This window comes from Equus caballus, chromosome 21 (genome assembly GCF_041296265.1).
Source record: "Equus caballus isolate H_3958 breed thoroughbred chromosome 21, TB-T2T, whole genome shotgun sequence".
Classification (NCBI taxonomy): domain Eukaryota; kingdom Metazoa; phylum Chordata; class Mammalia; order Perissodactyla; family Equidae; genus Equus; species Equus caballus.
Window position 1 is genome coordinate 42,200,363 of NC_091704.1, and position 17,506 is coordinate 42,217,868.

The 17,506-nt window shown below is 44.0% G+C and overlaps 1 protein-coding gene across 4 annotated transcripts in view; it reads right to left on the reverse strand.

The window, feature by feature from the left end:
• Positions 1 to 16,890, reverse strand: part of EGFLAM (EGF like, fibronectin type III and laminin G domains) — a 175,589-nt gene extending 158,699 nt beyond the window's left edge. For 2 of the 4 annotated variants that reach the window (XR_011430149.1, XR_011430150.1), the window contains exon 1: positions 16,078 to 16,838. Coding sequence is in view for 1 of the 4 variants with exons in the window: in XM_023625723.2 (XP_023481491.2) it covers positions 16,078 to 16,174 (97 nt within the window). In the remaining 3 variants the exon portion in view is untranslated. Of the gene's footprint in view, positions 1 to 16,077 lie in introns of all 4 variants that reach the window. The other 2 variants (XR_011430148.1, XM_023625723.2) reach the window with 2 other exon arrangements.
• Between the last annotated feature and the right edge of the window lie 616 nt (positions 16,891 to 17,506).

Here is a 17,506-nt window from a genome sequence, read left to right on the forward strand (position 1 = left end):
TGACTCTTTCAATTAGCTGACCAGTCCAAATTGGAGTGGATAGGAGAATTTCTACCGTAATTATATGAAAATAGTTACCCTGGATAAAAACTGAGTCTTATGTTTTTTCTTTAAAACAGAACTATTGTCATTAGTTTAAAATATGAGCAGAAGCGGGGTTCTAGGATATAGATGCAGTCTACAAGGCTTTCTATGTGTGCGTATTTTAGAGATTGTCATTTATGGCCTATTATCTGCATCAGATGGACAGCTTATTGGGTGATAACTTTAACTTTTTAGAATTATTTACAGTTAGAGGAAGACCCCCACATCCATCTGAGGCTAACTCCCCTGGACTTGCTCTAATATCCATCATACTCTTCAACCATTATAACAACCCCATCTTTGTTGGTGTTTGAGAACTGAATCAAGCTATTTGCCAGGAAATGAAAATTTCAGCAGGAAAAGACGATGTTAATGATGTTAATAATGAATGAAGAGATCACAGAAGGAACATAAAATAAAATATTTACTATCTAGCTCTTTACAGAAAAAGTTTGCAGACTATGGCTGAAAAGGATCCATTCTACACAAGGCAGTGCTCTACGAAGTATGACTGTAACAGTTTTTAAAAAACATCCTGGAACTTTGCCATAGTGGATTAATTCCTCAAGGTTACCCCCAACAATGAGAGTCAAGCCAAGTGATTAACTAAGCCACTGATACCGTCTTATGACATAAATTTCCCCTTCAAGGGTGCCTCCTAGAAGGATTCACTTGAGACCACACTATGGAGATAAGTCCAGATGGGAATTTCAATACTGTACAAATGGATTCTTTTCTCTGCCATGACACTCCTGTCTGTCTACCTGTGGGTTTCTGCGACTTAGAAGATGATGCCTCTCACAGACCCTGTAGTTGGGAGCTAACCAGGAGGAGCCGAGAAGGTAGCCTGGGCTACCTTTCCACGGGTCATTTGTTTCTCCAGGCATGGCACTGTCTTAGGAGCCTGGCTGAGGGCTCATTACCTCTAAACATACAAGCAAGACCAAATTCAAAAGGAAAGAAGAGACAGTCATGAAAATAGATGTTGCATATATGAGTTTCTACCTACCCCCCGCTCATATAGGGGGTGGGTCAAGCAGAGAGCGCTCTAGGCCAGGGGTCAGAAGACTTGAGGCCTAGGGCTGATTCTGTCACTAACTAGGAGCATGACCTTAGGCAAGTGACTTATCTTAACTAGACCATACAGGGTTAGACAGTTACCTCTCAGATCCCTTTCAGTGCTAAAATTCTAGGATTCGATGATGCCAGCCTTAGGAGGTTCCTACCAGTGCCTGGAGCATCACTAGCACTATATAAATCTTAGCTCTCATTATTGTTTTGTGAAGGCACAATGCACGTCTTTAAATGTAAATGTGGAGTCTTCTCCATTGTAACAATCAACAGCCTAGAAGCAAATTCTAAACAACAGGGTATAACCTTAAGCAACGAAGACTGTAATTCCTCCTAACCTTCTCAATTAGCACAAATGAATACAGCTTTTTTTTTTTTGGTTGTCGTCGGTAGTGGTTCTTGGATCAAAAACCCAAGCAGCAGTCACCCTTCCTCAATACCTCCAACTAGAGAACCGGTTCTCCAAAGCCTGTATTTTGTACTGTAATACAGATTTTGTTTTTCCCCTCCTGAAAATACTGGCGCAGGTTGCGACTAAGAACTGGGATTCAGGATTTGGAGTATCCAAGAATCTTTTGCTTTCTTCCCAAAATACAGAAACCCTTTGGAGAAGGGGGTTGTCTATCAAAATGGTAAAAGACATTCAATCTTGAGCTTCCAAATAAAATTAGTCAATTACGGGTGTCGCAGAAGTGTCAGTACCCACCATGATCCTCCAGGCCTCACCACTTCCAGCTACCAATCTCTGCAACTTTGTGCCTGAGAGTAGTCTCAGAAACCTGAGAACTCTTGCTTACAAGCCTGGCAGGCTGGATGTGTGGGGGAATTAACACTCACCCTTTCAGCAGCCCTCCTCCAGTGACGGAGGGAGTGGATGTAAATACCCCAGCTGCCTCACCCCTCAGCTAGGCTAACTTGGAGGCTTGTTTTCTATACCATTTTCTAGAGTTTCTCCCATGAGTTTAAGCTCTAATCGTCTACAGTGTAACTCGCTTGATGAGAAAACCTTCGGTGATGCCTTCTCTATGGCCTCCCTGTCTCCCTTCACCACTCTCCTGTGTTTTGTTTCTCTTTTATTTTGTTTTGCCTTTCAGGGAAACTATTTTCATTCAGATCTTTGTCTTATGGTCTCTTATTGGGGAATCCAACAAAGACAATGGATATAACCTAATTAATTTTTTTAAGTTTGAATAGTAAGCATTTTTAACTCTAGTAATCAGTAGAATATCAGGTACGAGATATTTATAGCCAAGAAATCAGAACAGAGTCTAAAAAATATGAAGAGCATAAAACCCAGCAACAAACCTAACACAAGTGGGAGGAAATCCAAGCTTGTTGTGGTCTTTCCCTTTAGGTCAAGTTCACTGGAGTTATAAGAGATTATTAGTTTTGGTTCATGGTGACTTTCTCCAGAGATGAAGAGTTATCTTCCCTCCATCTCATATGTGTCCTCTGGGTTCCTAGAATTTCTATTAGGAGTCTTGGATATCACTGCCATCATTTCTCAACATCACAGAGCAATGGGTAGGTCAGTCTTTGTTTTGTTTTTGTTATTGTTTTGAGGAAGATTAGTTCTAGCTAACATCTGCTGCCAATCCTCCTCTTTTTGCTGAGGAAGACTGGCCCTGAGCTAACATTCATGCCCATCTTCCTCTACTTTATACATGGGACGCCTACCACAGCATGGCGTGCCAAGCGGTGCCATGTCCACACCTGGAATCCAAACTGGCGAACCCCGGTCCACCGAAGCAGAACGTGCGAACTTAACCGCTGCGCCACTGGGCCAGCCCCAGGTAAGTCAGTCTTAATGTGCTCTTATCCGAGTGGCCAGCACATTTATGCCTAGAGGACAAGCTCATCTTCAAAAGATCAAGGTTTCTATTACTCTTGTAGTTATTCCATGAATTTACAGCAAGCATCTTTAAGCTAAATCAGACCTGATCCTTAGAGAGTTCTGAATGCGAGCTAAACACAAATCAAAACCTTATGGTTATGCCTAAGGAGGAAAATAGTAGAAATAGGGCATATATTACAAAGCAGGAGTACCAAAGGTATCAATTAAGCTCTCAGCAGGAAGAAGAATTTACTTAATTAAAAAAGATTCTAATTAAAAGACTACTTACAGAGGTGTGAGCAGCTTTAAGGAACAACTAGGGATACTGATGCACTCAGAGGCCAGCCCCAAGGAGATGCTGCCATTACCCCCAGGGCAGAAAACGCAAGTGGAGAAAATACTGTTACTGGAGCCAGCCAGAGTCAGAAGCCATGGAGGGACATGAGCTGTGGTTTTAGAGAAAGGCAGTACCAAAGCAGGGAGGAGTCAGGCAAGAAATACACCAGATTCTCTCCTCTGATCTCCTTCTGAGCCTCCCATTGGCTAAACCCAAAGGAAGAGAAGGCAAATGCAAAGCAGTCTGAGAGATGCAGGAAGGCCCCTCCCACGGAGCATGGAGCGCAGAGCAGGGTAGAGAAGAGCAGAGGGTAACTGCAGAGGGAGGGGCAGGACAAAAGTAGGAAACCACCAGTATGTGGGTGCAGAGCAGAACATGTTAGAACCTCACTCTTCATGGGTAAAACTGAGTATTCATTTCATTTGTTTCCTTAATATTTAGTTCATCTTTCCCATCACTTTATTATGAAAATATTCCAAACATACAGAAGAGTGAAAGAGCTTTCAAGTGAACATGTGTATATTCACCACATGGATTCCACCATTAATATTTTACTATACTTGCTTTAGTACATATGTGTCCGGCAATCTATCCCTCTCTCCATCCATCACCGAATCTTATTTTTGATGTATTTCTTTTTTTTTTTTGGTGAGGAGATTGGCCTTGAGCTTACATCTGTTGCCAATCTTCCTCTTTTTTTTTCTTTTTTCTTTTTTTCTCCTCAAAGCCCCAGTACACAGTTGTATATCCTAGTTGTAGGTCATTCTAGTTCTTCCATGTGGGATGCCACCACGGCATGGCTTGATGAACAGTGTGCAGGTTTGCGCCCAGGATCTAAACCAGTGAACCCTGGGCTGCCAAAGTGGAGCACACAAACTTAACCACTCGGCCACCAGCCCCCGACGTATTTTCAAAGTAAATTTCAGACATCAGTACACTTCCCCTTAAATACTTCAGCATCATATCATTTACTTAGTTTATTTTTAATTGCTACTACAATGCAGTAATAGTTTTATATATATAATTTATAAATAATATGTAATATATAATATATAACATATATAAAGTATATACATATAAAGCTTATATATATATATATAAAGTAAAGCTGAAAAAATATATATACCAAGAAGTGAAACTATATAGAGACCAAGAAGTCAATGGGTAAATAGGTTGATCAATTGGTTGCTTTCGATTGGGCTACCCAGGCACATTCATTTTTTCAGGCATGTTGGTCCTTACAAAATAAAGACTGGAAAAACCTTTGCAAACACTCTAGCTTTGAGTTGCTTTACCTTCCAGGGATTACAGAATTGATCTTTGTAAGCAAGCCAGGGTCAGCACAACAAAACTAAAGGAGAGCATTGAAGAACTTGGGTACTGTCTTCCTCCCAACCTCACAGTCAGATCTCATTCCGAGAGATGGACTGGCTTTATCTCTTCTCCCGCAACCTGACCTTTTCAATCATTTTCAGAATCACCAATGCCATTCCCACACAAGCCTCATTTTCCTTTGGTTTTAAAGACAAATGGGGGAAGGAGGGGTTTTGAACATTGGACCGTTTTAACTCCTCCTCCCCCACTATCTTTTGATGTATGAGTAAACGGTGTTATTGTCTTTGCTTCTTAACCTCCCAAGACATGACGAAAAGCAGGTCTGAGGCAGCCGTGCAGTTACTTCAAACTCTACCTGTTCTCCAGGTATCAAAAATGACATATTTCACAGGAAGGACTAATCAGATGCTCCTTAAAAACCCACAATTCCAATAGCCTTCGGCAGCAAGGAGGTAGGATTTAAATTACATACTGCTGCAGACTAACTCTCTGGGCCATTTCCTTCTCTAAATCACACTGAAGTGTGGGTTTTCAAATGTCTGCTCAGGTTGAGCAAAAATGTTGGCACATGGAAGTGACACCTTTTCTGTATTGTGCTGGAGGAAGGAAATCAATTCAGGAGCTGGGAGCAGGATTAAATTAATCACACAATGTTCGAAGGCATTTGCCCAAAATGAGGCCATCGTTTTCCTTTCCACAGCTGTCTGGGAAAGGCCGACTGCATGCAAGACACTCTACCAGGTGACGGAGGTGAAGAAGTCACAGTGCTTTCCTTGACAAAGTTACAAATCTAACAGAAGGCATGAGTCAGGTACCCCGATAACATAATACAAGGCAGAATGGGAGAAGAGAGCAATGGCTTCTGGCTGGGAGGGCACAGAAAGACTTCACAATATGGGGCAACTGAGCCGTGCTTTGAAGGACCATTGCATTTCTTTGCGTAGAGATGAAGGAAGGATATTCAAAGTGGGCCGATCATGTGGATAGGTTCAGCCCTGGGAAAGTGAAGAGGAGGTTGATAGAATAGCAAGTAATCCGTCTTGGCTGGAATATAGGTTGTGTATTCAGTGGGAAGACAGGAAAAATAAGTTGGAGCCATATTGTGACAGACCTCAGATGCTGAGCTTTAGAGTTTAGAGGGCACTTAAAACAGATAAGAATATGAAACACAGGAGTGACAGAATTAGAACTGCATTTGGGCGAGATTATTCTGGAGTCAGTATATGGTTGAATCAAAATGGGGAGAGAGTAGACACCATAAAAATAGCATCTTTTACATTTATTCTCTTAATATCACAGTAAAGGAGGTAGCTAAGGAAAGCTTTTTATATTCTAATTGCTGATAACCTCTTTTTTGGGTAAGGAGCCATAAGACTGATTCATGAAAATCTATTACTACTACAGTTGCTGTATAAACACATATGATCTTGACTCTTTCTTCTTGGTTTTGTACAAAGCCAAAAAGAAAAGTTGGCTATTTTTATTAAACTCTAAGCTGACTCCAGGTCTTTCATCAATAACATGAACTTTATGACTGATTTAGACACCAAAAGTCATCATTTGGGTATATAAATTCCAAGAATCTATAATACAAAATTAAGGAAAGGAAATCCTTTTGAATTCCATTTTCTTGGGAGCCTAAGCTCAATATACATTTGTATAAATGTTGTCAATATTTGAGGTTATACTACACATAGAAAAACTACCATCTCTACCACTATATACACTGTATAAACCATAATGAACCCAATTACTATGGACTAACTTTGGAGCGCCCATTATGTACCAAATGTGTAAGTAATTTCCCAGGTGCATTCCCAGGGATCAAATTATGTCATTTATTTATCACACAAAACCCTTGTGGTGGGTACTATGAGCCTTAAATTTCAGGTAGAAATCTAAGACAAAAAGAGAATAAATACTCTATGTAGGATCAGACAGCCATAAATTTTAAAGCTAGGATTCAAACCCAGGTCTGCCTGATTGGATTCTTGTTACAGTTCCTCCAAGCTGAAGCGATGTGTGTTACATGCGTAGGTCGTGGCCAAAGTCATCAATTACTTTAAAATAGCTATCAAAGGAATGCTTCTTTTTCAACCTAATGGTTTATTTGTTTAACTACACCAATTAGGAACTCTTAGAACATCAAAGAGATGTTAAGAAACTAACAGAAAGCCTTGAGACTTGAATGATAAACCTTGAAATATGCCACAGTGAAGGTCTAGCAAATATCGTTTGTTACTAAAGAAGACGGCTAAATAGTGGAGGAATGGAAAGCTTCAAAGCCAAGCTGAGTCATCCGGGTGGTCTCTGAGACTCCAAAAGGGTCTTCTGTAGAAGACACGGGGGAAGATTCTGGGGCTATATCCTCCAGCTGCTACAGCTGTTTCTCCGTCGCAAATAGCCCCTCAGTTATCACATATTTTGCAAAATGCACATCAACCAGCCAGGAGTATGACTGAAAGCAGTACCAGTTCATTCTACAGAGTGTCTCATGACAGGCATGGAGTCTCTGCAAGTAAAGGGTGGCAAGCCTCATCAGCAAGGTCCCTCTTGGCTGCAGAGCTAGACTTGGGCACACTGCAGTAATCACGCTCTTATCCATTAGCAGCAGGAACACCTCTGGACTGACGGGAAGCCACAAGGGCTAGTCGTTGGATGACCTGGGTTCACGTCCTGGCTATGCCTGGTTCCTCTTTGCTAAGTTATCTTCTCTTGACTTCCTAGTAGAGCAAGGGTTGCAAGACTAAATGAGATCATTTCTATGATAGTGCTTTCAGAAGTGCAGTGGTTCAACCAAATGTATCAATTTATTTTTGTTGGGATCAATCCACACCATCTTCATCCCCATCAAAGCAGGCTGTGGTATCTAAAAAATGACTTTTATATTTTAAGATGCATCTCTCACCGAATAAATTATTCTACTGTGAATAGTCCTTTTTGTTACGGGACACAAATAGAAGGAGCTTCCAGAAAACTGTGGGGAAATAAACTGGAGTTCTAGTTGATGTGCCTTAGAAATTCACTCTAATTAACCCATGGATAGTTATTTTACATTTTAAAAGGGATTAATTTTACTACTTGTAAAATGTAGGAAATATGTAGCAACAGATGCCATATAGTCACTTAACCATATACATACCTTTGGACCCTATTGCAACCTTGTCTAAGTCAGATTGACTGCTTAGTTTTTTAGGATCTTTTGTTCAATCATGGTAGCTTCCAACAAGTAAAGATAGATGGTAATTATCTGCTTTTCAATCAGGTTGTACACTACTTGTAATTAAAAGCAAATTCCAAGCCCAATTCTGCCACAGATGCAAATATTCATGGGCAAGAAGTCTCATACAACCTTCCCTTTTAACATCCCTTGTTTGTCCTTTTAAAGCAGCCCATCAGAGACAAGCCACCACATCTGGTCATTGTCTTCCTGTGTACACAGCTGAACTACATTTCCCAACTTCCTCGCAGTCCAGCTGGGGCAGTGAGACCATATCCTGGCCTAGCACATAAAAATCTCTCCCACAAGCTTTCTTTCTCTTTATCTTCCATGGCATCTTGGAGGCCCATTTTAAACATGGTGGCATTACAAGATGGAGATGTTAAAGACAGAACGACTCTGGTCTTCAAGTCACCATTTGGAGGAGAGCAGCCCTGGAGAGCTGGCCAACAGGGAACATTCACTTTGGATTTAAGAGTAAACGGAAATTAAATTTTGTGTCAAGCCACTGAGATTTGGAGTTCTTTGTTACAGCAGCAAGCACCTTGCTGAGGCTGATACACCAAAATTCTGACGGCAGGGTCAGCAAACCATCTAGGGGGACAGGCAAATGAGTCTACTGTTAAATGAGGGAAATACAGGACTGAATGGCGCACTAGCCCAACACCAAAGCAGTTTGCTTAGGCTTCTGAATTCTCATTCTTTGTCCATGCAAAAATAGAGGGACATGTACAATCTTTCTAGCTAACCACTTATTTCGCCCATGAAAACATGATTTCTAATACAACCTATGCTAATTAACAAACCCTCCAGCCTGGAGTTTTGATAAACATCATTTGAAGTATTTTTCAAGTCACCTTTGAGAGTGGACTTCATAGTCAACTTCCTCAAGTGGTAACTAACCAGCCCTGGAGTGTGGATTCCTGGCTAGCACAGAGGTGAAGCCACTGGTATGGCACAGTCATTGAGAGACTAAAATACAAATAGACTCTTTTGTCGGAGCAGTACCTTCTATCCTGGATTATTTCAAGTGTTAATTAAGCATCCTTAGGGTAGAGATTACAGTAATTCACACACTATACTGAAGTATTTAAAAAATAAATTACAAACAATATAACAGGCGTCTAATTCACAGCCATCACTCTTTTTATTTATTTCTCTGCTCACTCTAAGAATTACGAGCAAAGGATCTTGGGACCTATTCCTAAGTGTAGGATTAGATCAATAAAATTAGCCATCTGTCCAAGGGAGGCTTTAAACTCAGGTTGTATTTAAGTATTGTTTCCAACTGCCCAGATGTTATGGAAAAGTGCCTGCTGATACAACTCCTTTTGCACAATGTAAACCATTAACTGCCTAATATAAACATATCGTACCAAGAAAAATAAATAGCATTACATTGCATTAAATCTGATTCGGGATTTTTGGTGCCCTGTCAGCAAACACAAGTGTTAAGATTTAAATTGCTGAGGATTTGCAGAATCAAATGAAGAAAGAATTTTCAAGTGTCTTTGGGGTAGTAGGGAGCAAGAGACTGGAAATGAGATCAAAGCTTCAGAAAGTGTATTCTTGGTTGGTTTGGTTGGTTAAGGTAACAATAATTACTAAGATTATTGTCAGATAATAATATCCTATCTTTACGGAGCACTTCAGCTCTTTCAAAGCACTAATCTGCTTTATTTCCTTTGATTCTGAAAATAAGCTGATGGGGTTATCTGGGGTGTGTAGGGAGTTTTTACAGCTGAGGAAGGCTAGAATCACTAATAGGAAAAGGAAAAGACACTGAGCTTTGTCTCTGTCTTTCTGTGTCACTGGTAGTGGCTCATGAATTACTCCAATCTACTGATGAATGAGCAAACTCAAACCATTTCTTAGCTCTCTAGCTTCACTGTCACCGACTGCCAGTCACACATCAGTCTGGATAAACCTCCTACAGGAACAGATGCTCCCCCCACCACACCCTGCAAACCTTCCCCAAGACAATTACCAGGCAAAAGTCATCCTCCATCACCCTTGGGGGGACCGTTTCTCCTAGGAAATCATTCAGGCGAGGCCACAAACCTTGCAGCCACATTTTCCAAACCAAAAATCAAGATGTGTGGTTGACCAAAGAATCTTTCTGATTTTGTTGGTTAATTTACCTGAAAATCTGACAACTCAGTACCAATTAAATCATATGTTACCAATCACACAACACGTATGGAAAAGGATAAAAGTACATGGAATCGTGAGTGCCTGTGTTTACTATTCTGATGCCTAGAAATACACACATTCTTCTCTTTTTTTTTGTCCTGCCCAGAGTAAACAAATAACAAATAAGCTTGAGGCTTCTAATCTTTTTTAATGCCTTGGTATATGAACTACCTCATTTAATCCTTCTAGCAACCTTAAATGGTAGGTTCTTTCCTTATCCTATCTTTACAGATGAGGAAACCAAGGCTTACAGAGATAATATAACTTGCTCTATGTTACCAAGTAACTAATTTAAAAAATGTCAGAACTTGAACCCAAATTTGCCAAATATCAGAGTTCCGTGCTCTCGCCCAAGCCTTCCCTGCTCAGCCTGGAGACACCGGCCTTGGAGGCTGAAAGAAGGAGCTGCCTGGGGAGGGAGTGGGTCTGGGGAAATGCGAGCCAGGGGACTGGTTATCTAAAGTTCAGCCTGGCTTTTTGTTAATGCTACTGCAGGGTTTCCCTCCTTCTTGCAGCCATCTCTCAGTGAACGGACTGGGGAAGCCAGGGTGAGTAAGATGAGGACCCCCTCAGAAGAGATGCACTTCAGGCGCCTAAGAGGACCACAAGTCTTAAGCCCAACCTTCGGAAAACCTGTGGAGAATCTAAACACAGAGCTGTTCTGGTTAAAATACAGATGCCCAGGGCAACGTGTTGTTGCCGGCAACCCACTTGGTGTGGATGAACTAAATGGAGACTGTCGGTGTCGGAGAGAGTACCTGAGGCGGAGGTACAACGTAAGGGAGGCGGTGGGAGGAGCCCAACTCTCCTTTGTTCACAGGTCTCAAAGCGTGGACCGTGAACCACCTGCATCAAGGGACCTGAGGTCCCTGTTTAAAAGATGGGTGTCTGGGATGCACTCCAAGAATTCTTACCCACATGCAAGACCAAGAATTACTTGTCTGGGTCAGAGACCTGCGATCTGCTGGGGTCAGATGTGCGCTTAGCCATCGCTGGAAAGTGCGCCCTCCGCTGGCAGAAATTTGATTTGCCTTTCACCTGAGTCTCTCCCTCCCCTCCCCCAGGATCCCATGAGGTCACGGGTTCTCTAAGGCGCAAATGGTCTTCCAGCTCCTTTCAGGACGCTGAAGCCACACTCCAGGGTCCTTCTCCAAAACGGAGTCCAAAACCAGTGAAATCAAAGAAGAGTTTTGGGGGGGGGGGGGGGCGGGGGGAGGGGGGAAGTTCCTTACAAACTGCCTTTTAGGCTCTACAGTATCTCCTCACTTGTTCCCTTTTTCTATCCTTGAAAGAGCAGGCGCATTTCCAATACCTGCAGCTTGACCTGCCATGAGCAAAACAAGTGGCAGGGGTCATGACCAGCTCAAAAGATTTTCTCTTGCAATTAAGACATCACATCATTCATTTAGTCAGTTGGGACAAACTACAGTCCTACTCACCACGTGGGTGAGGCGGGAGAAGACAGGATATCACAGGACAACCCTGCAGAAGCTGAGGTCCCACTGCACTTCAGATGCTTGAGTCCTTGTCTTCCAGAAATCTAGCTCTGGGTCACTGGACTACTTTTGAGCTATCACAACGCATGAACAGATGGACAACTACTCCCAAAAGAATTCTAAGGTTATTAAAGCCCTGGGCTCAGGATAGGAAACAAAAGCAAAACACACCACTCCATTCCTTTGTGGCCAAGTCAGTCTTCCATGAGAACGAATTCTGAGAAACAAGCACCACCTCATGTTACACTGCATTTACCCCTGACCTTGACCTCTCTGTCCCTTTACCTCATAGAGAGTCAAAGGAAAGAGAGAGAGAAAAAAAGACAGGGGCTTCTTTATAGGGATTAGATATGATGTGGAAGCAAACAGAAGGGCTGATAGAATGAAGGATCAGAGGAAAATATTTCCGCCATAGTGCCTGAACTACATATGTATGTCCCTGGTGGCCTTTGTGATCTCCAGTTTTCCCCAAGAAGCAAGACAATCTGGATCAGCCTCCTGGCAGAGGACAGTCATCTGGGAAAGAAGAAGGAGGGACACCCAGAAGAGATGAGCTCCCCCAAAATACATGCTTTGGCAAGGGGACTTGGTTGAGAGCTATAAGTGAGGACATAACCAGTCTCTTAGAAATACCAGGTCATTTAGGGTGCCCCCTGTGGAAGAAGTAGAACAGGTTAACCCCTGACCCCTAATCCCTTAGCCATTCAGCCTCACACTAGCAGAAGAAACCTTCTAGAAGTGCATGTATTCCCCACCAACAACCAACAAGATACATTGCCCAGGAGCTAACTCTGCTCCTCCAGTCTTTTGTTTTTCCTTTCTGAGTTTCCCTGGATCTTCATTTTAGTCCAGTTTTACAGGTAGAGAAATGCTGAGGAAGCGGGAAGGGAAGATGAGAGAGCTGCATCTCCCTAAGGATGACTGTGGAGCCCAAGGTCCTCCAGGGAAAACCCTGGATTGTGAACCCTGACCTGACCTTGTGCCACTGTCCTGGGAGCTCAGGCAAACTGGAAAGGTAGGAGGGAAGGCAGGACCCCTGTGCAGTCCTCCAGCCCCCCTCTCTGTGCCGGAGAAGTAACTCACACCAGGAGTTACCAATCTGCCTATGGACACATGCATGGCTTGAGGCATGCTGGTTCCAGCGGTAAGTCTGGGTGTCCCTTTCCCTTCCTCCTGCCCCACATCAGAAGCACAACAGTCCTTCCTGCACTTCCTGGTGAGCCTCCAGGTAAGGAAGAGAGCTGGAGATCACTCAAGAGGGTCTGGGTGCCAGTTCCAGTCCAGCTTCTGATGTTAACTTGGGCAGCTCCCTTAATCACTCTCAGTTGTAAAATGAGGACTTTTCACTTCCTTCCAGGTGTATGATTCTAATTTGTAATCTGAAAAGGGATGAAGGATATCCTACAAATTGTGTTTCCATGAAGACCTGGGAAAATGACAGTGTCCAATGCCCTACTGATCTTCGGAAGGTCTTTTTTCTACCTCCAGGTACACTAATGGATCCCCCCCCCCCCACCATGCCTTCACAAGCCTTAGCCCCCAGGAGTTCAACAAGAGAAACCAAGTGGCTCATCATTACCTTGTTCATCATTACCCTGGAGGGTTACACCCCCTGATTCTGTGGATGAGGTCGGTAGACAATAGCTTCCAGAACTCCATCTCAGTATCATTCACACTCTGTTATCTGTGGAGGCCTGGGCATAATCCCATGTACAAATGTTTAACAGCACTGAACAGGCTCCCCACACCCATCCCATTAACACCCTCTGCCTAGCTCTGTCTCATGGGAGCTCCCTTGTTCAGGCCAGAGAAAGACACCCTCCAAGACAGGGCTGCTAAGAACTCCGTTTCTGGTCCTGAATATCAGACCCTGAATTCATGTTCTATCATGTACTAGTTGTGAGACCTTGGGTGAAATATTTAATCTCTGTAAGCCACAATTTCATCTTCAATTAAAAAGGGGTAATAAAGTATCCATGTCACAGAGCTGTTGTGTTGATTAAATAAATCAGTATGCGTCAACTTCTTAGAACAGTGTAGCAAGCATTTAATTAGTATTAGTTATTATTATTTAATTTGACCTAACTGGAAAAATGTCCTTTCTTGTGAGTCTCAGGAAATAGAGAAGTTTCTTTATTAATGCTCAATGACAGAAGATGGAGCTATCTTGGGGTAGGGGGAAAGGTTGCCTATGCTGGACCCAAAGTACTCATAATTGAAGCTGTTACTTGACTTTTTCTCACCCGAGGTAGGTGGGGATGAGGAATTTACAGGTTGATTTTGGATTGAAGACTTCTCCAAGCAAGCTACACTTGTCAAAAGAGGATTTAGGAGTGTGAGGAGAGAGATGGGGTCATTCAAATAAAACAGGACTGTTCCAGTACGTGTACTTGGTGGCCATGCTACCTTCAAAGTTCTGCACACAAACCAATTTCTATTGAGGAAACAAGGTACAAAGAAACTCCCATATGGATACTAGCAAGATTTGCTGGTGTCTGGGGAAGACTATAAATTAGCTGGTTGCTGTTCACATCAGAGCCAAGCGGGGCACATTCAGTTTTTAATCTGGACCAATTTTCCGGATCAAAAACTAGTCTTTCCAAGGGATGTAAATGAGCCCAGGAGGAAATTTTCCCCTGAAGTTTATGAAGTAGCTGTCATTTTAATCTGAGCAGCTTTCTAACCTGAAAGCCAGTGTCTGGATAAAATTATAAAGGAATGAAACACTCTTCTAGGCTGAACCTAGTCCAAATAATCGTTGTACCTCAAATTTGATGTGTTTAATATGGCAAACTATTTAAAGGGTAGTTTCCACTATCAAAACCCTATCTATGCTTCAAATAAAATCAAAGAGGCCAACAAGACATATTCATGGCATGGATATCAGAATAAGACCCTGGATGAACGAGGTAGAAAATATTTTTAGGAGAGGAACTACAAAAAATAAGAAAGGAAATATGGTGAACCATATGAGCAGTTTTATACAGCACACTTTGTGAGATACTTTTAAAAAAATTCTGCTTAAATGGATTGAAATCTATCCTTAAAAGAACATTACATACACGGCTCACATTTAACTATAGATATAATTATGCATTGTTCAAAAATGGTGACTCGATGGTGTTATGTGAATAAACCAGCAGAATCCAATTGATCATGATGAGGTTATCTTAAGGAGCAAAGTTAGAAAGAAGCCCTTCATTGAAATCCTGCAAGATCTGTGTATGTGTGCATAGAAGAAGAGAAATAATTTAATATATTACCCTGGACTGCTGCTATTATCTCCAAAATGAACAGTGGAAATAGAATAGCTCATAATTTAAGTGTGCTGCAAATTATGATAATAACTCTAAATTCCAAGGCAGGTAGCAAGGCACAGGTGATAAAAGATATGGCTGGAAGAGTGAGGGTGACTCCCAGAGCTGAAAGGCAACAAGTCATATTTCCAAATGGAGAGATCTTTGAGCAGTGAAAATATTTAAGCAGCCACATGGGAACTTGCAAGATTATTTCTTTGCCCTCTGATAAATTTCCCCTGGTTTGTCTCTTTCTTATAGAAAGCTAAACTGCGCTTTCTGCAAAGTTTTTCAGACTGCATTCAAATAAAGTTATATTGTTTTCCATTGTTCCTAAGATATAATTAATCCCATAAGACAATCTCGCTTACAAAGTAAACTAAGAAAAAACAGATTTCTCAGAAGGCTAAATATAGGCTCAGCAAAGAAGAATAAAAATCGTTATTTGGGAAACAATGTTTAGAACTTTATCGTTTAGAGTGTTCTACTTTGAATAATCTCACAACGCAGGCCAAATCAAAGTAGACAAAAATATACAAAGACTTTTTACCTACCTAGAGGAAATGTAAGTTATTGTGTTTCCAGTTCTCTCCAATTCTTTGCTAGAGCCCACAATCCCATACATCTTTGTTTACATCGCAGGGCAAAGACAGGAGTTCAAAACACGGGAAAATTAACCCACTGGGGGCTCCTTTTTGAGAAAACGGCCACAGAGTGGAAGAGGATCATAACAGCAAAGGCCACATCCCTACACCGTGCGTGGGCACGACTGGAGATGGGCAGGGGACTCCAGGCAAATCTTCAGACACTTAACAGGAAATGGCTGGGCTCTGGACAATATGAATTCAATAAGATGTTTAGAGACACAGGAGGAGCTGTTTGACTTCCCTTGCACAGTTGCAGTCCTCTGTAATTGAGACAGCATGATCTCTGCCTCAACTCTCAATTCTCTGTGGTCAAAGACACAGCCCTCCATCTCTACTGTGTCTGGAAAATAGATCATGCTTTTAAGAAACAAATATCCCTGGAACTGCCTGGGCTGGGGGAGGGCGAGGTTCGCGTCTTTTCTCAGCTCTGGGCAGAAACGAACCCAGTTCAGCTGACGCTGGTCAGGGGAGAGAGAGGCGGTGCGTTGCCCGCTTTGCGTCCTCGCCAGGGACCCGGACCCGGGCGCTCCGGGCGTGGTGCCCCCGGGCGCGCGAGCGCATTACCTGGTTTTCGGAGAGCTGCTCCGAGCGACACAGAACCGGGTCTGAGACTGGAAGCCAGGAGCAAGAGCCGGAGCAAGACGCCTTGCATTACATCCATTTCACCGCGGGCGCCTGCAAAGTTTCACCAAGTCCCGGGCGCACAGGGAAAAGGGCGTCTCCTGGGGGACGTGAGAGCCGCGGCCTCCACGGATCCCCTGACCTGAGTGAGGAGGCGGGGGGCTGAGGGAGCCGGAATGGACCGGGAACGATGGAGGAGTTCAAATAGGCAGGACAGCAGCCGGGAGGTCGGCGTGCGGGAGTGAAGCCGGCTGCGAGCGGCAGGGCTTTTCGAGGGGGCGGGGGCAGCAAAGGAAGCCGACGGGGAGGGACCCGCTGGCCGCGGGAGGGAGGGAGGCTCGACCGACCAGGGGGTGGAATTACAATCGAATGGAAGTGAGAGGGGCAGCCTCTGAGACTATTTACTCTTCGTCCTCTGGGGCAAACAGCCCGCCCATCACCCCCTCTAGCGACCCCCCAGCTCAGCCCTTTCCCACTGGTGACCTAGATTAGGGCGCTAGGAGGGGCCGACTTCAACCACTAGAGACGCAGGGCTAGAGTTAGGTGATTTCGAGTCCGGGACCCTCTGCCGTGATCCTGACCCTGAAATCTTGCGGCGCCTCCCCCTCCCCTGCCTGTCCCCACCTCCGGCCGCGCCCCTCTAGGTCGCTTCCCCCCTAGCTCGAAGACTTTTCCCAACACCTCCAAACGTTGCTCTGGTCTGTCCAGAGCACTTAAGGGACTGGGGGGGTGGCGTGCAGAGAGGAGGGGAGGGTCTGTGATTTGCCAGTGGGGGAGGGTAAGAGGAAGAGGGGGCGGGGCCGGCTGGGTCTGGGGCGCTAAGAAGATAAATAGGATTTAAGGCGCGCAGATGGAGAGCTGAGGCCCGGTCACTCTGCTGGAAACGCCGGGTGGAGATTAGGGCCCAGCGCGGGGGAGCAAGGTCCTCTCCCGGCAGATGAAGGCAACTTGAGACCCTCCGGGGGAGGAGATGAAACTCCAGGTTAAGCCTGGCGTCGGGGAGAGGGACGCGAGCTTGAGCCCCCTGGCGGACGGAGAAGACCCGGCTGGGAGGGGGCGCGCGCCGACTAGGCTGGGGCTGGTGGCCGGCGCGGGGCCCCAGCCACTGATCCCGGGATCAGGCTTCCCGGGTCGGCTCGCTGGCCCGAAAATGACCCCTTCTCCTCCAGCTTTGCTGCCCAAAGACTTAGTAAAACGCGCCTTTTGCCAGGTCTCCCGGTGGCGCTGCGAGAGCAGAGACCCCAGGACTCAAGTCTGGTTGCACACTGGCGTGCTGAGCTCCAAGCCCGCGAGAAGAGAAAGGAGATACAATAAATAAACCAAGAGGGAATAAATCTAGAGGGAAAGGCAGCCCTCGCCACTAACTGGGGAA